General features: G+C 46.6%; 1 protein-coding gene across 1 annotated transcript in view; it reads right to left on the bottom strand.

Annotated features, from left to right (window-relative positions):
• Positions 1 to 1,085: 1,085 nt before the first annotated feature.
• LOC147729422 (uncharacterized) overlaps positions 1,086 to 23,369 on the bottom strand; it is a 285,971-nt gene continuing 263,687 nt past the window's right edge. The window contains 3 exon segments of the mRNA XM_086959845.1: positions 1,086 to 1,635; positions 1,637 to 1,731; positions 1,734 to 3,452. Of these exon segments, the coding sequence (XP_086815971.1) occupies positions 1,228 to 1,635; positions 1,637 to 1,731; positions 1,734 to 3,452 (2,222 nt within the window). The 3' untranslated portion in view covers positions 1,086 to 1,227.

Below are 23,369 nucleotides of genomic sequence, written 5' to 3'. Positions count from 1 at the left end.
TCTCAGGTCTGTGTACAAAATCTGCATCAATATGTTTGCTCCTCAGGCATCCGCAAGGCTCACCACCATAGACTACTTTGACTTTGTGGGGCGCCATGTAGGTCATATGCAAAGAGTTAAACTGTGTGTACTTCAAACTAGTGTTTCTTGAGACCATTTTAGGGTAGGCTACGATCTTATTCCACTCCGAGCTCAAAATATTTCAATCTAAAACTGTCTCCCACCGCTGACACAACCTTGACAGAGGTTAACGGGTCATCTCTGACATTGCGCTATATAACCACTTTACTAAATGCTTGGTTGTGCCCGGGTGAGCAGGGATGGCAGTACTCTATGCTTCTTGGGTTCCTCCCAGCCCCCTCTCCAAAGTCCTCCGAAAGTGTGAACCAGGGCCTCATCCTGGAGGAACTGACTATCCTGTAGGCCAGAGCCTGCAACTAATTCCCTGATAGGGACAAGGGTGATTTGTTGGCAACAGTTCCCTACTGTCTCCAGGCTTACGCCTGTTTAGGCTGATAGCTGTTCAGCTGTGGAAAACGTTAATGGGGCCCTATGTGGTAGGCCCACTAAGGGTAAGTCTGACAAGGACAAGGGAGTCCCTTTTGGCTTTACTATATAGCGCTTCCAGCACTGCAACGCAGTAGTCAGCAATAGGGTCGGGCGAACAATCTCAACTGCTCGGATGAGCAGTCTAGCCAACAATTGGCTGGTGCGTGCTGTGGTCTCTGCCAGTTCTAACTCTTCTAGCCTCAGCCCGTCCAACTACTGCACAACCCACTGTGTTTGGGAGGCTAGGAAGTATAACTCAGAATTTGGCACTCATGAACCACCCTCTGCAACGGGGCACTGCAGAGTTTCTAAGGAGACCCTCTGCTGGCTCTAATCCCTGATCAGTTCTCATAGCAAAGTATCTAGCTGGTGCAACCAGCAGGAAGGAACAATCACCAGGAGGTTGAGAAAAAAAGTACAGCAAATGTGCAAGCATGACTATTTTGAACAGTGATACTCGGGCCATAAACAATAGACCACATTTACTGCAGGTGGTATAACATATGTCCTGTGTGTATCCTCTAATGACTTGTTGGACTTGATGGATGACTAAGACTTTTCCCTCATTCACTGCAGGTGTATGTTTTTTCTCCTGTATGTGCTTGCCGATGAATCTTCAGCTCTGATGGCTGAAGAAAAATCTTCTTACATGTACTGCAGCTGTATGTTGTTTCTCCATTATGTGTTCGCTGATGTTTCTTGGAGGTGTGATGACTGACGAAAGGTCCTCCCACATAAACTGCACACGTATGGCTTTATTTCCATATGTGTTCGCTGATGTTTCATTAGGTTTGATGACTGAGTAAAGGTCTTCCCACATTCACTGCAGCCGTATGATCTTTCTCCTGTATGTGTTCGCTGATGGTCTTTAAGTACTCATGACCGATTAAAGGACTTCCCACATTCACTGCATATGTATAGTTTTTCTCCAGTATGTGTCTGCTGATTATTCATCAAGTTTGATAAATGAGTAAAGACACTTCCACATTCACTGCAGCTGGATGGTTTTTCTCCTGTGTGGGTTCGCTGATGGATCTTTAGTTGTGATGACTGACTAAAGTTCCTTCCACTGACTAAAGTTCCTTCCACATTCACTGCACAAGTATGGTTTTTCTCCAGTATGTGTTCGCTGATTGCTAGCTAGATTTGATGAATGAGAAAAGGACTTCCCACATTCACTGCGCTGTACCGCTTTTCTCCTGTATGTAATTGCTGATGGACCCTTAGGTCTGATGATTGAATAAAGCTCTTCCCACATTCACTGCACACATATGGTTTTTCTCCAGTATGTGTTCGCTCATGGTACTTTAGTGCTGATGAATGTGTAAAGGCCTTCCCACATTCACTGCAGCTGTACGGCTTTTCTCCTGTATGTAATCGCTGATGGACCCTTAGGTCTGATGATTGAATAAAGCTCTTCCCACATTCACTGCACACGTGTGGTTTTTCTCCAGTATGTGTTCGCTGATGTGTCTTCAGGTGTGATGATTGGGTAAAGGTACTTCCACATTCACTGCAGCTGTAAGGTTTTTCTCCTTTATGAGTTCGCTGATGATTCCTTAGGACTGATGATTGACTAAAGCTCTTCCCACATTCACTGCACATGTATGGTTTTTCTCCAGTATGTGTTCGCTCATGGTTCTTTAGTGCTGATGAATGTGTAAAGGTCTTCCCACATTCACTGCAGTTGTACGGGTTTTCTCCTGTATGTAATCGCTGATGGATCCTTAGCTTTGATGAAGTAGTAAAGCTCCTCTCACATTCCCTGCAGTTGTACGGCTTTTCTCCTGTATGTAATCGCTGATGGACCCTTAGGTCTGATAAAGTAGTAAAGCTCCTTTCACATTCACTGCAGTTGTACAGCTTTTCTCCTGTATGCAATCGCTGATGGACCCTTAGTTCTGATAAAGTAGGAAAGCTCCTCCCACATTCACTGCACACATATGGTTTTTCTCCAGTATGTGTTCGCTGATGTGTCTTCAGGTGTGATGATTGGGTAAAGGTACTTCCACATTCACTGCAGCTGTAAGGTTTTTCTCCTTTATGAGTTCGCTGATGTTTCCTTAGGTCTGATGATTGAATAAAGCTCTTCCCACATTCACTGCACACGTATGGTTTTTCCCCAGTATGTGTTCGCTCATGGTTCTTTAGTGCTGATGAATATGTAAAGGTCTTCCCACATTCACTGCACACGTATGGTTTTTCTCCAGTATGTGTTCGCTCATGGTTCTTTAGTGCTGATGAATGTGTGAAGGTCTTCCCACATTCGCTGCAGTTGTGCGGCTTTTCTCCTGTATGTAATCGCTGATGGACCCTTAGTTCTGATAAAGTAGTAAAGCTCCTCCCACATTCACTGCACACATATGGTTTTTCTCCAGTATGTGTTCGCTGATGTGTCTTCAGGTGTGATGATTGGGTAAAGGTACTTCCACATTCACTGCAGCTGTAAGGTTTTTCTCCTTTATGAGTTCGCTGATGTTTCCTTAGGACTGATGATTGACTAAAGCTCTTCCCACATTCACTGCACATGTATGGTTTTTCTCTAGTATGTGTGCGCTCATGGTTCTTTAGTGCTGATGAATGTGTAAAGGTCTTCCCACATTCACTGCAGTTGTACGGGTTTTCTCCTGTATGTAATCGCTGATGGACCCATAGCTCTGATAAAGTAGTAAAGCTCCTCTCACATTCACTGCAGTTGTACGGCATTTCTCCTGTATGTATACGCTGATGGTACTGTAGGATTGATAAAAGGTTAAAGCTCTTCCCACAATCTCTGCACTCATATGGGTTTTCTCCTGCGTGCATTCCCCGATGAATCATTACCGTAGAAGAATTACTGACACACTTTCCACATTCACTGCATGGGTGTGGCTGCTGAAGCGTTAGGCACATATACATTTTTCCTTTTGTTGTTCACACCCCTAAGTTGAGTATGGTTTGGACATGTGCGAGGACCCTCACTGATGACTGGTCATCGTGGTCTGATGAAACGTAAAGCTAATCCCAGAGTCATGGATCCCTAAACATGCTAAATAAAATAACAGTAGAGTTGAGATATCACTAATTTATTGTCACACTCACACCGTGCGTACTGCCTCTTCACTCCTGGTCATCTTTACTTTTCTGCAGTATGATTTTAAGTATGTGGCATTTGTATTTCACAAACCTAGCAAGAGGCAGCAGAGAGCTGTTAGGGTAAGAACTAACTACATTGAAAAATCAGAACATGCTACAACACCACCGCTTTCTTTCAGGGCATGAGGAAGGGTGCTTCAGAGGCAGGATTTCTTTTAATAGAGACCTCTGCCACCAAATTGCTGATCCTCAGTGGCTAGACGGTGGCTTCAATATTAATTCTTGGAGCAGAGTCTTAGCTAGGCAGCCTTGAAGGGAAAGCTCTCTTCGAACATGAGCTGGTATAGCAGCCAAGGACAAGAGTAAAGCGGCTATTGTGTCTTTAGTCAAACTGAGGCAATCAGCTGTGGTTTTGGATAATTTCCCAGTTGCCAAAGATTTTCTTGGGAAGCCACTTTAGAATGGCGATGCAGCAATCTAGTTGTTATGACTCTGTTGCAAGTACCAGGGTGAATTTTGGACGGCGCAGTAGGAAGGAGAGGATCCTCCTGAAGCAGATATAGAGGGTGGAATATGCATTTAGTCACTGTGTCCACAGGAAGGATGAAGGGACCATTGTCGTTCCATCACATGATGTCTCTGATCAGACTCTTCATCCCGTGGGTTGGTCTTGCCTTGTTTCTTATTGAGTTTTATCTGCTGATGTGTGAGATCTCTGCTCTTACTGGATTCAACAGTCTCTGAAATTTTGGGTCTTTATCTTCAAGATCTCTTTTAAATATTTGCTAGCATTTTAGTATTTTCTTCATTCTTCAGCACTTTTTGTGTGTTGTGTGCTCATAAGCTTACCCCCTGTTGGATAAAAGAGATCTGAATTCACTCAAGCGTAAGTGTGTGGAGTAAAAATATATTTTTTAAAACAATATACAATCTTTTAATTAAATGTAATTAATTTTATTTATATTGCAATATGTTTAAGAGCTCTCAAACACAATTTAACTAGATTCTTTTGAATTAAACAAGAAAGTATTTGTATTTACAGCAAACCACTCCCCTCTGTACTCTGGATTAGAGAAACCTATTACAAGCATCAGCAAATCTCCACGACAAGAAACATAGTCCAGTGGCAAAGCACAGAAAAGCATAGATTGTTGCTTGGAATGTTATTAAATGGCTATACGGAGGGTAAGGAACGAAAGCATCGTTCCAAAACCTGTAATAAAGGAAGAGAGGTATACTATTGCAGAATACTGAGCATTGGGATCCAGGAGCCTGCACTCAGACCGAGTAAGCTTATTTAGAACATGTCTGAGTTAAATGCATCCTGGCAATATTTACTTAAAGGTCTGAGGAGCTGGCAGGTCATCTATATTTCAGGCAATGAGGTGATGCAGCTAACTCAACTATAGAAGCGTATATCCAAGTCACCAAGCAACTTCAGGCAAATATTAATAGCAAGAACCATTTTAAGAATTAGAGGATAGGTGATTAAAGAAAATTCAGTCTGATCAGAAAATGGTAAATAAGTAGGCAATAGGTTACAGAAAAGATGTCCATGAATGCTAGCTTAGGACCTGTCGTTAGGGCTCTCCAGTGTTAACAACTTTCATAATATAGTTTCTAACATTTCTTTTTAAAGTCCATTTTGTGGCAGTGAGGATGTCATTTATGTATTAGCACTCTCAATTTTGCAACTCTTTGATGTCAGTACCTTCAACCGACAGCCCACCAATGACTGCGGTGCCGCAATGAAGGGCAGGCGAGGAACTTTCTTATAACTTTAAAGAGCAGAGTGTATGTAGAGCAACAAGCTCTGTCCTCCCCACAACATTACTCTGTTTCCATGCTCGTACAACGTCTTGTGCTGCTAACAAATATCTGGAGTGTGAGTATTTCTGCCTTGATATACAAGACACATTTGCACTGCGTCGATGGCACTAAATAGGAGCATTGCATATATATGTATATTTTTTTTAAATTTCATTTTATTGCAGTGTGTTCAAACAACAGTATTACAGAATGTAACTGGACACCATCCATGATTACATTAATTTACTTTTTAGAGGTGTCGATAATGCATAAGTCTTAGAAATGGGGGTCTCTAGTTGGCAGAGGTAGGTACCTTTGTACTAATAGAGACCCTTGCTTCTAGTCAGGGTAAGGGGGTACACACTTTAGATAACCCCTACACTACCCCTTGGTAGCTTGGCAGGAGCAGACAGACCTGACCCAAAGACAATGTGTAAAGTTTTTGTACCAACACTCACGCAAACACTGTGAAAAAACTACGAAAGGATACCACACCAGTTTAGAAAATAAATTATCTTTATCTAAACTAAACACAACCTCGATGCGTCAATTCCTTCAACAGAGACAGGTGCTGCAATGGTTTTTGGAGTGGCACGGCGATGCATAGAAATTCTTCTCACGCCATGGAGATGCGTCGAGAAAACAGCCCCAACAAGAGCAATGCATCGATTTCTGTAGTTCTTCACGCTTCTTTCTTCCAGCTCCCAAACAACAGCAGCAACCTCCAGAGGCCCAAAAACTGGCACTGGCAGGTCATAACTCCCAACAGCAGAGTTCAGGGGATCTGGGGGTGAAGTCTTTGTGTCCCTGAGACTTCTGAACAGGAGGCCAGCTCACTTCAGGCTCTTGGAGATCTCCTTCATGCAGGAGGCACAGCACACAGCAAAGTCCTTCTCCTTTCCTTGACAAACACAGCAACTGCAGGCCAACCCCAGGCACACAGCAAGGGCAGTACTTCTCCTCAGTATCTCCAGCTTTTCTCCTTGGTACGGGTTCCTCTTGAATTCCAGGAAGGATCTGCAGTCTGGCGTTTTGGGTCTGATACTTATACCCCATAATGTCTTTGTTCTCCTTGTGCAAGGGGCTCTGAGCCCAGTTCAAACTAGTTCGGGGGGCGGGAGGGGGCACTCTGCAAGTGCACAACAACATCCATAGTCATTGTGAGCCTTTGCTCCAGACACACACAGGGGGGTGGAGCCAGCATTGTGGAAGGTAGACACAGCCCTATTCAGGTACAGGTGCTACTCCTCCCACCACTCTAAATGCAGACCAGGCCTATTCAGCCTAGTGCTGACTTATCCAGTCTCCTGGAGCCACTGCATCACCCCAGCCCCTGTCACTCCAATTTTACAAGCATATCTTCCCATAGGGATAAGGTGGAAAAATGGAGTTGGGTATGTTTGAAAATACCGCTTTTAGGAAGTGGCTATTTTCTTTTTCAACCCTCCTGTGTGCCTCTGCCTGTTTGTTGATTGACTGTCAATCAACAAACAGGCAGAGGCACACAGTAGGGTTGAACAAGAAAATAGCCACTTTCTAAAAGAGGTATTTTCAAACATACCCAACTCCATTTTTCCACCTTATCCCTACGGGAAGATATGCTTGTAAAATGTCACAAAGCATTCCCCATTCTGTTCTATGGGGCAATATAGCCTTTCAATGGTGAAAAATTAAATTGCCAGTATTTCACTATCAGAACGTTACACACACCAGTACATGTCATACCTTTCACATACACTGCACCCTGCCCAGGGGGTTACCTTGGGCCTACCATGGGGTGCCCTATATGTAAGAAAAGGTAAGGTTAGGGCTTGACAAGTGGGTGCACTTGCCAAGTCGACATGGCAGTTAAACTGCGCTCAGGCAATGCGGTGGCAGGCCTGAGATCTTTTCAGGGCTACTCATGTGGGTGGCACAATGAGTGCTGCAGCCACACTAGTAGCATTTGATTTACCAGCCCTGGCACACTCATTGCCTTTTACTAGGGACCTACTGGTAAATCAACAACGCCAGCCATGGATAACCAATCACAATAACAATTTACACAGAGAGCATATGCACTTTAGCACTGATCAGCAGTGGTAAAGTGCCCAGACTCCTATAGCCAACAAACGCAGGTCAGGCAAAAAAATAGGAGGAAGAAGCAAAATGTTTGGGGATAACCCTGCAAAAAGGGCTGTTAGACCTGGGACCATTGGCGTGGGTCTCCCTTCCATTTGTTTGCTATTGCCTCATGTATGTTTGCTGGTGTTAGATGCTTTGGGCACTGTGCCACTGCTATCCAGTGCCAGAGTGCAAGTGCTCCCTATTGTAAATTGATCTGTTAATCAGTAGTTCCATGTTTGGCTATTTGGTTTACTTGTCAGACCCTAGTACAGTGCACTGAGTGTGCCCAGGGCGTGTAATCCAAATGCTTCTGGTGGGCCTGCAGCACTGGTTGTGCCACCCACAGAAGCGGCCTTGTAAAATGTGTCTAAGGTCTGCCAGTGCAGAGCCTGTGTGCAGTCTGGTACTGTCATGCTGACTGGGCAATAATCCCTTCCCTTTTCTTCATATCAGTCACCCCTATAGTAGGCCCAATGGCAGGGTGCATTGTAAGTATAAGGTAGGACAAGCCCTGATGTGTGTGGCATGTCCTAATAGTGAATTACAGCCATTTTCGTTTTTCACTATTGCAAGGCTACCTGTTCTCCATAGGCTAGACTGGGCTGTTAGAATTATTACATTTTATAATCCAAACAGGCTCAGAGAACATGGTAGAAATTCGGGAGACGCTTCGCCGGTGCTGTTGGCTGGTGTTGGGGGCAGAGACACAAACTACCGCATCCAGGAGCCAGTGGGGGCACCAGCTGACATCGCGCCCCTCCCCCTGTGACCCGGAGCACCTGTAAAACCTCTCGCGCCTCCCGCTTCGCGGGAGACGCTTTGACGGTGCTGTTTGCCGGTGTTGGGGGCAGAGACACAAACTACCGCATCCAGGAGCCAGTGGGGGCACCAGCTGACATCGCGCCCCTCCCCCTGTGACCCGGAGCACCTGTAAAACCTCTCGCGCCTCCCGCGAAGCGGGAGACGCTTTGACGGTGCTGTTTGCCGGTGTTGGGGGCAGAGACACAAACTACCGCATCCAAGAACCAGTGGGGGCACCAGCTGACATCGCGCCCCTCCCCCTGTGACCCGGAGCACCTGTAAAACCTCTCGCGCCTCCAGCTTCGCGGGAGACGATTCGCCTGTGCTGTTTGCCGGTGTTGGGGGCAGAGACACAAACTACTGCATCCAGGAGCCAGTGGGGGCCACAAGCTGACATCGCGCCCCTCCCCCTGTGACCCGGAAGATTAAACCAGCTCTCTTCTCCTGCGGCGCAGGACGCTCGCGGGTGGGCGCCGGGCTAAGCCCGGGCAAAGGGCGGGCAGTCTGTGGCCATCCGGGGCAAGACGAGGCTGGGCTGGGCCACCCCCATGACATTTCATCTTAAAAACTGTAAGACTTAATCCTTTGACCTTTTGGTCATCTATTTGAGATTATTTTAAAATTGTTGTAATTTTAATACTGGGTCCCGTTCAATACTGGGCTCTGTTCTAAACAGTCAAGCTTCAATTTTAACTAGATAAGGGGGTCTCACTTAGGTTACACCCCCTTTTACCTTGTATCCCCTTTGGAGTAAATAGGTGTTTGAGGCACTTCACTCTAGGGCATCCCCAGTATGGGGAAACTCACCAACCCTTCCCTTTCACGCCCCAGAACCAGGCAACAAGCTGCCATGACTCAATCACTCCCGACCCTAACAGCAATTGATCTAATGCTCCAGAAAACCATAGGAGCAGTAGCAACGGCTATCGAAGATCGGGAAAGGCATCTATCTTCAACCCCTGCATTAGTCCTTTCATGGGTAGAAGAGGACGCCTCTACGACAATTGACAATCCATTTGAGTCGACTGCTTACCAAATGCCCTCCTTCTTTGAGCTACCGTGTGCCCAGATCATACCGGAGGTGATTGTCCCTGATCCACTTTTTCCATTGGCTCCCCATCCAACAGAATCCAATGACTCAGTGTCTAACCCCAAAAGGAAAAAAACAAAAACGACAAGAAAATACACAAAGAGGAAGAAAATATATTCTCCCATGAGAGCACAGTCCGAGCCAGTTCACCCTCGCCCCTCCTCTGCACCACCTCTTTGGGTCACACACTTAATGACTGATTTGCAGGATTACATAGAACAAGTAATTAGCTCCTATGTAAAACCCCTAACATCAAGACTAGATAGGATTTTTTCTCTTGTCACTAATAAATGCCCAGGGAAGCCGCAGCGCGCTAGCCCACAGGGGAACCACGATAAGGAGAGGGTATAGCTTCTACCCCAGGCACTTCCGCGGACACGGGTCTGGTGGGTAGTACCCCCATACAAACAACCAAACCACTACACGTTATGGCCCATGTAGTCGTGCAGAAATCTACTAGTGTACAAATTAGATCTGTAGGTACCCTTTGTCCACCTGAGGCACCCAAAGTAAATGTTCCATCAACATGTGTACTGCCCCCACCTTTGACAGCACCTGTGATACGGCCACGTGCTGATGGTAAACCCTCGCCCCCTGCCTCCCAGAAACGGCAGGGAGAGAGCTCATTAAATAGTGAAAGAAGGGGGTTCCCCAGTGGGCTTTTGGGGATGTAGGCAGGTCGTGAGGGGAAGAAAACTGAACATAGAACAAGAGACGTAACCCCGCCAAATGATGTGGTGGTCCTAACAATAGGATCCCAATATATATGGGGTGATAAGCCTAGGAGTTAGCAGTGCACATGACAAAATTAAGTCAATCCAATTATACTCGAGAGAGTTTTTAGCAAATATATATGTATTTTTATTTTTTTATATACTCTTAGACCTGATGTAGAAAAAACTTACATACATAAATAACATTTTGAGTCCACATAATTTTCTTTAGAATATCAAACAACATACATAGGAAAATGAAGGAGGATAAAAATAACAGAAATTCATCCTACTTTGGAGCCTACCCAGTAACAATTCACACTTCAGTCATACTCTCATACTCTCAAATTTGCAAAAAAATTTTTTTACCTAAAATTCTATCATTCCACTTTCATTCTTCCATACATTTCTATCGTTCTGGTGTATGCAACACATAGATGGTAAATATGTAGCATAGATCAGAGTATTGTTCCAGATAGACAATCTTAATACGGCTCCTAATTAATATAGCACAATATGCCGTATTTCTGGAGACACAAGCCGACGCGCGTTTCGGTGACAGGCCGGGTAGGCCACACCTTCGTCAGGGCTGGGGGTTGTTGACTGGGAGGGGAGGAGATAATGATCTATTATGGGTTTCTAGTCAGAAATGACATAGAAGCTCCGAACCGGATGTCCTGCATGTGTTGGAAGATGTTTTCTAATTTCATTCACGCCGAGTACTACGATGGAGGACCCGATATGGTCTTAGGACGGTTCTTCAGAAGTAATGCGCAATTAATATATTTTCAAGGAACAGAGATCCTGAATCATTGAGCTGGTATATCAAAGAACAGATTCCACCACGCAGGAGTTAGCGGCGGAGGATTAAATATGGGTCCGCCGTACTTTGGGATGTTTGGGACTGCAGGTATCAAGAAGATATCCCGTAAGGGATTGGAGACTTTAAAGCGGTGGATGGGATAGGTTATAGGTCCACCATTCTTTGGCATGTGCAGGACAGCAGGTATCAGGAGGAGTCCCGTTAGGGGTTGAAGTACGTAGCCGCTACGTTTTCAGCTGAACCGGTGCGTAGCTGCAGATGGAACTGCCTTACGCAGTTGGAGCGCAGTCCGTAGGTGGGGTTAGGGAGACAGGACGGCAGTTCCATCTGCAGCTACGCACCGGTTCAGCTGAAAACGTAGCGGCTACGTACTTCAACCCCTAACGGGACTCCTCCTGATACCTGCTGTCCTGCACATGCCAAAGAACAGTGGACCTATAACCTATCCCATCCACCGCTTTAAAGTCTCCAATCCCTTACGGGATATCTTCTTGATACCTGCAGTCCCAAACATCCCAAAGTACGGCAGACCCATATTTAATCCTCCGCCGCTAACTCCTGCGTGGTGGAATCTGTTCTTTGATATACCAGCTCAATGATTCAGGATCTCTGTTCCTTGAAAATATATTAATTGCGCATTACTTCTGAAGAACCGTCCTAAGACCATATCAGGTCCTCCATCGTAGTACTCTCTGTGAATGAAATTAGAAAACATCTTCCAACACATGCAGGACATCCGGTTCTGAGCTTCTATGTCATTTCTGACTAGAAACCCATAATAGATCATTATCTCCTCCCCTCCCAGTCAACAACCCCCAGCCCTGACGAAGGTGTGGCCTACCCGGCCTGTCACCGAAACGCGCGTCGGCTTGTGTCTCCAGAAATACGGCATATTGTGCTATATTAATTAGGAGCCGTATTAAGATTGTCTATCTGGAACAATACTCTGATCTATGCTACATATTTACCATCTATGTGTTGCATACACCAGAACGATAGGAATGTATGGAAGAATGAAAGTGGAATGATAGAATTTTAGGTAAAATAGTTTTTTGCAAATTTGAGAGAATGAGAGTATGACTGAAGTGTGAATTGTTACTGGGTAGGCTCCAAAGTAGGATGAATTTCTGTTATTTTTATCCTCCTTCATTTTCCTATGTATGTTGTTTGATATTCTAAAGAAAATTATGTGGACTCAAAATGTTTTGTAAGTTTTTTCTACATCAGGTCTAAGAGTATATAAAAAAATAAAAATACATATATATTTGCTAAAAACTCTCTCTTGAGTATAATTGGATTGACTTAATTTTGTCATGTGCAGTGCTAACTCCTAGGCTTATCACCCCATATATATTGGGATCCTATTGTTAGGACCACCACATCATTTGGCGGGGTTACGTCTCTTGTTCTATGTTCAGAGAGCTCATTAAAACCTGCTCCCCGTCCCCAGCTTCTGCCTGAGGCCATGCCTTACGTGGTGGTGCTTACGGGAGTTCCACCCCTGGAAGCAAGCTCCACCGAATCCTACCTAAAGCTAAAAAATAAAATCATATTTTGGCTAAATCGACATAGACCAATAGTAGGACCGGGGCAGGGGGAGATTCTATTTGCACGCAGAGTTAGTTGGCTGGGTACTAGACACAAGGACATAGGAGGTGACTGTGTGATCATTAATTTTAGGGACACCGAGGTGGTTAAATACATTCTAGGAAATGGTGGGTTGGAAAACAGGAGCAAAATCCGCACTCACCACTTGTAGTACTTTTATCCACAGACCTTGGCACAACCCCCTCCTCACTTAGGTGGTTATGGTCTAGAGTAAAATGTGCCAGTGGTCAATATATACAGGGCCCTGAGCTACGTTGACTGACTAATACCACAAGGGGATGACAATACTATGGCTAATCATCCCTCGGAGAGGCTGAGTGAGGGAGGCTCTAGCAACAAAATAGGGTCTGAGGATTTAAACCAGTGCCCCATAGAGGTCGGTTCTTCATTTCCATGCCCACTAAGGAGCCCGAATGTTCCTGGGGTGGTGGGTGGTGTTTGTCAGGGGGGTTTACCACCACCCCCCGACTCACACCCAGAATCTTCCGCTGGCCGGGGATCTCACAGCTCTTCTCTGATTGGGTCCTGGAACGTCGCAGGGCTGGGGGCAAAACTGCCGATCCCGGAGTGGGGAGACCTGATGGATGGTTATGATATATGCCTAGTCCAGGAAACCTGGCTCTTGTCCGCCCCATGTAGGGTAGGATTTGCGTCCTATCACACACCGGCAGTCCAGGGTCCTAGGGGAAAACCATCAGGAGGATTATGTACTTGGGTAGCAGTACACCTGAGGTGCTCAGTCAAGATAGTTGATACACATAGTCCGGACATCCTATGTATTCTTCTTACACTCAAGGACGCCTCTGTGGAGGCCGGGATTAACATTTATTTACGCCTGACCCCACTTAAGCTAGGACTATCAACCCTAGAGGCCCTGGAGGCACTACTCTTATCCTTCCTCTCCTCCTATAATAAAGTGATAGGTGCAGACCTTAACTGTCACTTTGAGCCACTCTGGGGGATTCCCTCGGTCACGACCGAGGAGGACGAGACTTGGTCAATCTCTGAATGCCATATGTACCCAGCAAAGCGACTATCCCCATTGGTCCTTGCAATCAATAATCTGGTTGTATCTAATTCCCTTAGGGTATGCAATGGTAGATTGTTACCAGATATACCGGGTGCTCACGCTTTTAACAGACCAGATAGAAGCACCACAATAGATTACATTCTGGTCAACGTAGAATACTGGGCAAAGGTAAAAAAGTTTAGGGTAATCCCCCGGGTCGAGAGTGACCACAACCTTTTAATGCTGGAATTGGTCACCCATCTAGGGGCACACAACACACAGACGACAATGGAACCCTTTCAAAATGAGAACTACCTGCAAAAGGCGGGAGGTAAACAAATTGGCTGGGCAAAGGTGGCATTAGCCCCGGACACGTTAGCAGAAATCTAAAACCATGTAGCTGGGGCTTTACTAGCGGCTTGACAGGGTCTAATCTAGAACCACCGAGCCTCTTGGCCCTCCAGCACATTCATAATGAGCTTTTCTCCACATTGGTAGGATACTTCTACACCTCCAAGCCGGGTAGGCCTGGGGCCCGGAAGAACGAACAACACTGGTTCAACAAAAACTGTAGGGAGGCGAAAACTATACTAGTAAAGGAGGTCAAAATGGGGTCACCCAGACGGATTAGGAAGGCCAGACAGAACTATAAAATTCTAGTTACAGAGGCCAAATCTGAATGGGAGGCGGATAGGTGGGACAAGGTGAGCAGGGCCCTCGCCACCCGGGACTATAGATCCTTCTGGAACCTGGTCCGGGGGGGATCGGTGACAGAGATGCCAGCCATTTCACCTAGCCTCAGTGAGGATACGTGGCTTGCCCACTTTAAACCTCTATACTCGCTTGACCCCCTAGTTGATCCAGTTGCTGCAATGGAACTAACAAGACCAATGGCTCCTGAGCCCTCGAGGGGTACAACCCAAGTCAACTATCCGTGCACATTGCTGGAAGTAAACGCAGCGCTTAGAAGCCTGGCCGCCGGGAAAGCTCCAGGTTTGGACAGAATCCCCGGTGACCTTTACTGGGCCGAACAAAGGGTGTGGGCGCCCTACATGTGTGTCCTGTTTAACGCCATCATGCAGGGCTTGGACATTCCCCATACATGGTTGGGTGTGGAAATTATCCCTATTTATAAGAAGGCTTCCCCCTTGATCCTGCAAACTACCGACCCATCAGTTTGATCGACGTATTGCAGAAGATCTTCGCTCGAGTCCTACTGTTCAGGTTGCAGAATTGGATGGATGACCACCACATCCTAATCTCCCTGCAGGCCGGATTCCGGGCGGGAGTATCCACGATCAATCACCTGTTCAGGCTCCAGCTTATATACTGGAGGACTGTTGTACTAGGGGCAGGTAGTTTGTTTTTGATTTTTGTGGACCTCAGGTCCACATTCGACTTAGTTAATAGGGATAAGCTTTGGGCCCTGCTTCTGGAGTTGGGTGCCCCGACCTACTTGTGTGATCTCCTCAGACGAATGCATGAGGGTAATTATGCCAGGGTCAGGTTCGGAAAAGGTGGGGAGCCGACGGCCCCGTTCCCTGTTGACAAAGGCATGAGACAGGGGTGTGTTCTAGCCCCTACGCTCTTTTCCCTATATCTCAATGGGTTGATTGCACATCTAGTGGGGGCTAGGCACTTGGACTCCCCCTGCCTGGCGGGGCGGAAAATACTGGCACTAATGTTCGCTGATGATACCCTCCTACTATCAAAATCTTTTGGGGGTATCCAGCGAGCATTGGAGGCTTTCTGTGGCTTCTGCAGGATGAGGGATTTGAAGATTAATGTCTCCAAAACCAAGTACATGGTGTACAATCTTAAAAAAAAAATCTAATTGTCCCCATCCCCACATGGATGGACTGCCTTTGGACCGAGTGACCACATTTGACTATCTGGGGGTTACCCTTAATGATAAAATGGACTGGTCCGCACACGTAGCCAGGGCGAACCTGAAACTATCACAATCCTCGGGTGGCATCTTAAAAGTTTTTAACACAACATCCTAGAAACTAGTGGGTCCGCCGGCTGAAATATATAAAGTGCAGGCACGCGGGGGTGCGATCTATGGGGCGGACCTCTGGGGGCATGCCAGCACTCCCTCACTTTCCCTTACGGAGAATAGTTTCATCAGACGGATCTTGCGACTCCCCAGTAGTACCCCCCTAACTCCCCTAAGGTTCGACCTGGGATTAGTCCCTATACAGGATATCATTTCGAACCGTCCACTGTTATACTGGAGACGGCTTTGGTCCACTCCAGAACTAGAGAGTTTCAGAGAGGATCTGCGCGATCTTCGGTCTGTAAGTGGAGCAGGAAAGATTCCATGGCTGAGTTATATTAAACACCTTACTCTAGCACTTGGAATGGGGGGTCTGTGGATGTCTCCCGAGGCGGCATGCACCCAGATTTCTAAAAAATCTTTGAGCTTGGCCCTAAACCAACATTACCTCGCCAGTGTACTTACAAATCCTTCCATGGGTAGGCACTTTCTTGATTTCAAGGCACTCCCAGCATTAGAGAAATTCTTGGACGATATCCAGCCTCCGCTGGCCAAGAAGCTATACATCCAATTTAGGCATGGCTCACTGCCGCTTAGGGGTCTCACCCATAAGTGGATTGAGATCATACAATCAGTGAGCGTTTTCCCCGGGTGCGGGGTTGCAGAGGAGACAGATCAGCACTTTCTGCTCTTCTGCCCCTCGTACTGTGGTGCGAGGGCCAAATGGCTATTTCAGTATTGCAGGTCCAGGGGTCTCAGAGACTTTAGGGTAGTGCTGAGAATTCTAAGAACGGACACCACAGCCTTGGCTGTGTTTGCAACATCAAGGTTCCTTATATCCATGTGGCATATTAGATGTGCAATTTTAAAAGGAAGCCCAAAAACACTCCCCAACAGTTAAGGGTTGTTCCCTTGATCATGGTAGAGGTATTCATTGTGTGGGGCCCTATCTAACTATTTTATATCTGTTATCATGAGATGGGTGTACTGTCCTGTATTGTTTTTATTATCCATTTTGTACATTTTATGATACAGTTTTTATTGTGATTTTTTTAACAGTTTTAACATTTCTGTTTTACTAGACTATGAAATTGTAAATTGTCTTTTTAGGGTTTTTAACCGAAAATAAAAGCTTTGACTGACTGACTGGAAATTCGAGTTTAGTATGCCTGAACTCAGAATGATAAAATACATCTTTTAGTGAAGGTTATTTTAATATTCTGTGTTTGCAAATACCACTTTTAGAAAGAAGGTATTTGCTTGTCTGACCATTAAAACCTGCCTCTGCTAGGATGTGTATTCCTTTGTCTGGTTTTGTGAGTGACAGGGCTGGGGGATTCCAAGAGACAGGCTGAGACACCCAGTGGTGAATAGAGAGATCTGCATCTAGATGGGAGGGAGGAGTTGCACCTGAACCTTGAATAGGGCTGTGCCTGCCTTCCACAATGTTGGCTCCACCTCCTGGGGAGCGGCTGATGTCTCTGCCCTGCACACTGAAAGAAGAGAAGGAGTTCTTTAACAGAGTGCTACAGGACTGTACTTACCTTCCACAATGCTGGCTCCACCTTCTGTGGGGCTTCTGATGTGCATGCCCTGCACTGTGAAAGAAAAGGAGAAGTCTGTTAAACAGAGTGCTTCAGAACTGGTTTGGACTGGGCACAGGCCCCTCTCCCCTCAGAGAACAAAGGGTATAAATATTGGGACCCTGATCCCACGAAATTAGATCACTTTAGACTACAAGTAGAAACCGTGACTGAGGAGAGGAACCTGAAGAAACTGAGGAGTGACTATTCCCAAGCTGAAGTGCTGCTTGGGGGATTGGCCTGCAGTGGTTGCCTTACTGCCAAAGGTAGGAGAAAGGAACTTTGTGTACTGTGCTTTCAACTTGTGAAGGATCTCCATGGGCTTGAAAAAGAGCTTGCCTCCTGCTAAAGTCTCAGGGACAACAGACTTCACCCCCAGCTCCCCAGAGTTCTTGTGGAAGTGCCTGCTGCTGTTTTGGGCCTTCTGAGGAACTGCGTGTTGCAAGGAGCTGGAAGAGCGACTCAACGAGCCGAATCATGTTGCCGTCGCTACTCCGGAGAAAGGAGGGTGTCGCCGCTGTAGCACTGCACCGCATCGGAGAGAAGCGTGCTGCAATGAAGAGGAAGCGTGTCGCCGTCGCTGCTGCTGCCGTCTCAACTCCGGAGGATGTCGCCGCTGTGGTTGTCGCACTGCACCGCATAAGGATAAAAATCTCACAACGAGGTCAGAGCATGTCGCCGTGCCTGCCAATGCAACTCCGAAGGAGGGTGTCGCCGCTGGAACTGTCGCATTGCACTGCATCGACCAAGAGCACCTCGCATCCCCCGAGAAGCGCACCGCCGTCGGAGCTGCTGCCGTCGCATCTTGGATGTCGCCGCTGTAGTTGTCGCATCGTGCGGAAGCTTCACACATCGTGGTCAAAGAGCGCGGCCGCTGGAACTGCTGCCGTCGCATCTTGGATGTCGCCGCTGTAGTCCACGCATCGAACCGAAAACTTTGCGCATCCTGAGAAGCGTGCCACATCTGGAAGATCTTCACGTCTTTATTTCTTTGCACCTGAACTTTGCCGCATTTCTATCGCTGCAATATTGCCTGTCGTGGAAGCGCAACGCAACTTAAGGTACATTGATGCAAAGTGTCGCATCTAAGAACTGAACTGAACTAAGCTTAAATCTACCATCTTAAAGTAATCATAGTGTGCATTTTTGTTGTTTATGGTCTTGTGGTAACTCTATATAAAGTCTACTTATTTTTTATATAAAACCTGTGTGGGGTCCATTTGTAGTGTTGTCACTTGGTTACTGTATGTGGTCACAACTGCTTAGCTTACAACGCCTCTAAAATAAGCCTTGACTGCTCGCGCCACACAGCCTAGACGGTGAGCAGGGGTTATTTTAGGAGTGTAACCCCCTTGTCCTGACTAGAGGAGAGGGTCCCTGCTAGTCACAATTACCTACCTGTGCCAACCAGAGACCCCCAAATCTAACAAGGGCCATACCCAACAATAAGTAATCCACATATAGAGGCAACAATTCCGCCCCTCTCAAAATCCTCTATAACCCTGCCAGTTCACCTCTGCTCAAGTAGATTTTGCTTTCTGCTTGTCTACACTAGTCTAGGACATTTTGATCGTCTGCCACTTTAGGCATGGTTGGGTCTCTGTAGCATCGTGCAATGTTCTGTTTAGCCACTGCTGCAGCCAGAGCCAGCCATACCTGTATTTGTTTAGGTCATGCTTCGCTCCTGGAATCATCAGTAGGAGCTATTTGGACCTCTACTCCTGCCACCTTTGCCATAATCCTCCTACTGCCGTCTAATAATCAAGTATTGCCAGGCATTCCCACAACAGGTGATAATAGGTACCCTCCTGCCCGCACCCTCGTTGACACAATTTGGTGTTCGCATGACCTAATCAATGTAGTAGTGTTCGGGGGTAATGTATACGATTAAATATTTCTGCTGTATTAGATGGAATTGAGCCCGCATCACTACATCCCTGCGGCCCTGCATGGCGTCTATTAACTCATTGTCTTCAATGTGGCCTATATCGTTTTCCCATGCTGCTCTCAGTGGACCAAGTGGGTCTGGTGCATTGTTTACTTATTTCATATATATTAAAGATATTGTCTTTTTCTTACGTTAGTAGCTGGTCTTCCAGGGGCAAGGCGTCTGCCTGATCCTCCCCGTGCCGCATGCAGTTATGTAGAGCATGTCCAAGCTGTATATATCTCAACCACTCCCCCTTTCCCATTTCGTATTCGCTTCGTAGGATATCGAACGCAAGAAATGACTGCCCTCTCCAGACGTCATCTAGGGACTCCAATCCTATACGTTACCATTTACTCGAGCTACGCAGCCCTCCCACTTTATTGACTGTCCCAGAGTGAGGTCATCACCGTTAGCCTGTCATCCTAACCAAGGTATTTTGTGGCTGCTCTACATGTGCTCATCACTGATCTTGTATGTACCGGAAGGCCTTTCTCCGCGTTCTTATTCTATAGCAATGGTAGATGGCCTGTGGCATCATGCTGGCCCCGACAACCCTGTATTCTGGCTCCCCTAGGTCGCCAAACACTCACCCATTCACAGTGACAAGTTGGGAGGGGCCCAATAGTAGAATTTGACATCAGGAATCGCAAGCCCCCCTCCCTCATATACCCTTCTCTGTAACTTATGCAGGGCAATGTGAGGCACGCCTCCTCCCCAGATTAGGGAGCGCAATTTGGCTTCTAATTTTTTAAAGAAAAGAGGTGGGACTTGATAAGGTGTGTTCTACAGTACATCTAATATGTGGAGCAGAGTCATCATTTTGAACAGGGCTGTGCGGCCCATCAAAGTGAGTAGAAGCAACATCCATCCCCGGGCATCCCTTACAGGTTTCTTTAATTGAGCTGCCAAATTACAGGCAAGGAACTTCTGTGGGTTTCTATTTATTTCTATTTATTTATTTTTGATATTTGTTAAGCGCGAACAAATGCCCGTGGGCGTCTCGGCGCTAAGACTCAGAGCGTGACTCTCCGATGCTGGTTCTTTAGATGGATTACTGGTTAAACAACCAGGTTTTTAGGCTTTTGCGGAATAGCAGGAGAGAATGACTTGACCTGATCGAAGATGGAAGGGTGTTCCAAAGTCTGGCTGCCGTAACCATGAACCGTCGGTCTCCCCAGGAGACTGTCTTAGTGCGAGGAACCACTAATTGATGCATTGTTGTGGATCTGAGTTGTCTAGGGGGACAGTATAGTATCAACTGGTCTTTAAAAAACTATGGACCCTGCTTATGTAAAGCTTTGAACACAATGCAAAGTGTCTTGAATTTTATCCGATTTTTAACCGTGAGCCAATGGTACTTCCGGATTGTTTCAGCGATGGCCATGAATTTGGGGGTCCTGGAAAGCAGTCTTGCTGCGGCGTTTTGTATTGTTTGCATTTTGTTGGCAACCCGAGATTGTGCATTGGCAAAGAGGCCATTGCAATAATCCAATGAGGATAACACCGGAGTGCTTACCAAAGTTTTTCCTGCACTGTCTGGTAGGAACGGGATTATTTTCCTTATAAGTCTGAGCTTGTGAAATGCTGTTGCTGCTATTTGATTGGCGTGAGCAACAAAGTTAAGATTTTCATCGAAGACAACTCCCAAGTTCCTTACCTTGGGGACCGGGTTAGACAGAAATCCAAAAGATGAGGGCCACCAGGCGGGGGACCAGCTTGGGGAGAGTCTTCCAAAAATGACAACCTCCGTTTTCTCGGAGTTAAGCTTAAGACAATTGGAGGCCATCCAGTCTCCTATTGCAAGCATGCCTTCCTTGAAGCCTTCTGCCATCTTTTTGCCATTGTTATTAATGGCAAGCACCAACTGAGTGTCGTCTGCGTAAGAGGTAAGGCTCATCCCGTGTGGTTTGATGACTTTGGCTAGGTCCGACACATAAATGTTAAAAAGTGTCGGACTCTGGGATGAGCCTTGGGGAACCCCACACGGCAGAGACAGATTGGTCGACTGGAAAGGTCCTAGGGTGACAGCCTGTTTTCTACCGGATAGAAAGGATGCAAGTAAGTTCTTTGCTTCCTGTTGAATACCCATTTTTTCGACACGGTCGATCAGAATAGAATGATCGACCGTGTCGAAGGCCGCGGATAAGTCCAGCAACACAAGCACTGCTGTTCCTCCCTGATCACGGATGACTCCAATGTCCTCAGCGGCTTTAATAAGGGCAGTTTCTGTGCCGTGGAATTTACGGAACCCAAATGGAGTATGATCCAAATGGTGATGTTCCTCAATATATTCGGACCGCTGCTGGTTCATGGCTTTCTCAGCCACCTTTGCCAGGAAAGGAAGGCTGGCTATTGGTCTATAGTTTTTTAATTCATTTTTGTCCAGATGCAGTTTTTTTAAAAGAGGTTTTAAAAGGGTATTTTTCAACGCATCTGGATAGATCCCTGATCTGAACATAGTATTACATATTTGTGTAATTACAGCTATCAGTGAATCCATGACCGGAGTGAGGATTTTAGGAGGGCAAGGATCCAGAGCTGATCCTGTTTTTATTGGTTTAATGAGGTCCCTTATTTGTGACTCTGTTAGTTCTTTAAATTGAGTTAAGGAACAGTTTAAAGGTATGATGCCAGTGGAAAGTGTGGTGGTCTTGGATGAGAAAGCTAAATAAATGTCGTTAACTTATGTAAAAAATAAGTTGGCCAGAGCATTACAGAGGGTTTGAGAGCGAGGGGGGGGGCCAGGTCAGGAGCTTTCCCTGCTAGTTGCTTCGTTATAGCAAAGTTTTTTGTTGGAGTTCTTAGCACTTTCAATTTGTTCACTAAAAAACTTCCTCTTGGCCTCAATGACCATCTTTTTGTAGGTGGCAAGTGTCTCCTTATAACGGGATTTACTTTCTGAGTCGTAGGATCTCCGCCAGTCTCTCACTGATCTTCTTTAAACCAGCGCGCGGAAGGCGCTGTCCTGTTTCTAGATATTGTTTTAAGTGGTACCACTAAGTTCGTTGCACTACCTAGCCATTCCATGTATTGGTTAGTGGCTGTGTTCGGGTCTGTGGAAATAGTAAGGCGTGTGTTGTACAGTAGTGTGCGTTGTTTATATCCTTCCATGCTTTAAAAGACTCGCAACTGGGAGACGCCGAGCTATTTATGGGGGCATCCTTAATTGTGATTGCACAGAGAATAGCATGGTGGTCCGACCAAATGGAGCGGGAGAATATCTTGAATATGAATCCCTTCTAAATTAGAGAAAATCCTGTCCAGTGTGTGACCAGCATCGTGTGTAGGTGAGGTAATCAGTTGAGGGAGCCCTAAGATTTCCATATCTAGAGACGTATAGCCCCAGATATTTGAATCCGAACTGATAAGGTTGACCTCTACCTTCACTGCATCCATTTTGGGCTCAAGAGTGCCTTTAAAGTTTTTAATTGAGGCACTACTGCCCCAGTCCCATCTGCCTGTTGCATAGGTCTTGGTTATCCATCCTATTTGATTGTGGTGCTCCTGGGCCCTTTGGCTTCACCATCTTTGAGTTGCTTTGGTGGGGGCCTTCCTGATGGTACCCTTCTGCGCGCTCAACGCCCCTCCTCTGTGCATTCGCAGTGGTTGCATCTATGCCGCTGACTGCTCCTCTTCGTCCCTGGAATGGGCCTCTCAGCTAATCCAACGACAATTGATCCTAAATCACAACAATAGATGGGCTGCTGCCCCTCCTCATCTCCTCACTATGGGTTCTGCCACCTATTTGCTTCCGCCCCTGCCAGGCTTAGAGGCTGCTCTTTCCACAGGCAGATCCTGTGATCTGAAACTATCCCCTTGTGCATCCTCATCCACCTCTGCCTCCCCAGCCTCTCTGACCCGCATTTCTGGCCCTTGCGGTGGGCGTCACCCGGCACCGATGATCCAATCGGTATCCTTTTGCAGGTTGTGCGATGTGATGCTCTACAGGAGGGTGGGTGAGGAGGGTGTTTTTGTATTTAGCTCACACCTCCACTAATACTGGTTCCCGCCTCCGTGAGGGCCACCGATCACCACAGCACTTTTCTGTCTGGCCCTTGATTTAGTGGATTTAAGCGCTCACCTGAAGCCGTTTGTGGTAATGTTATTTCCCTGCTATGTTCACGGGCCTGCCGCCATATGTTTTGAAGTTGGGGTGGTGCTGCTGACTCGTCCTCTTTGGGGGGACGGGGGGGGGGGGGGGGAGGTTGGGATCGGACTCCCGACGCTTCTCCACATTGGGCCCTTCCGGGCCCCGGGATGCAGGCCTGAATGTT

Source organism: Lissotriton vulgaris, chromosome 2_2 (genome assembly GCF_964263255.1).
Source record: "Lissotriton vulgaris chromosome 2_2, aLisVul1.2, whole genome shotgun sequence".
In the NCBI taxonomy this organism is placed as follows: domain Eukaryota; kingdom Metazoa; phylum Chordata; class Amphibia; order Caudata; family Salamandridae; genus Lissotriton; species Lissotriton vulgaris.
Note: the sequence above shows the minus strand (reverse complement) of the source record. Positions and strands in the feature narration are given on the sequence as shown.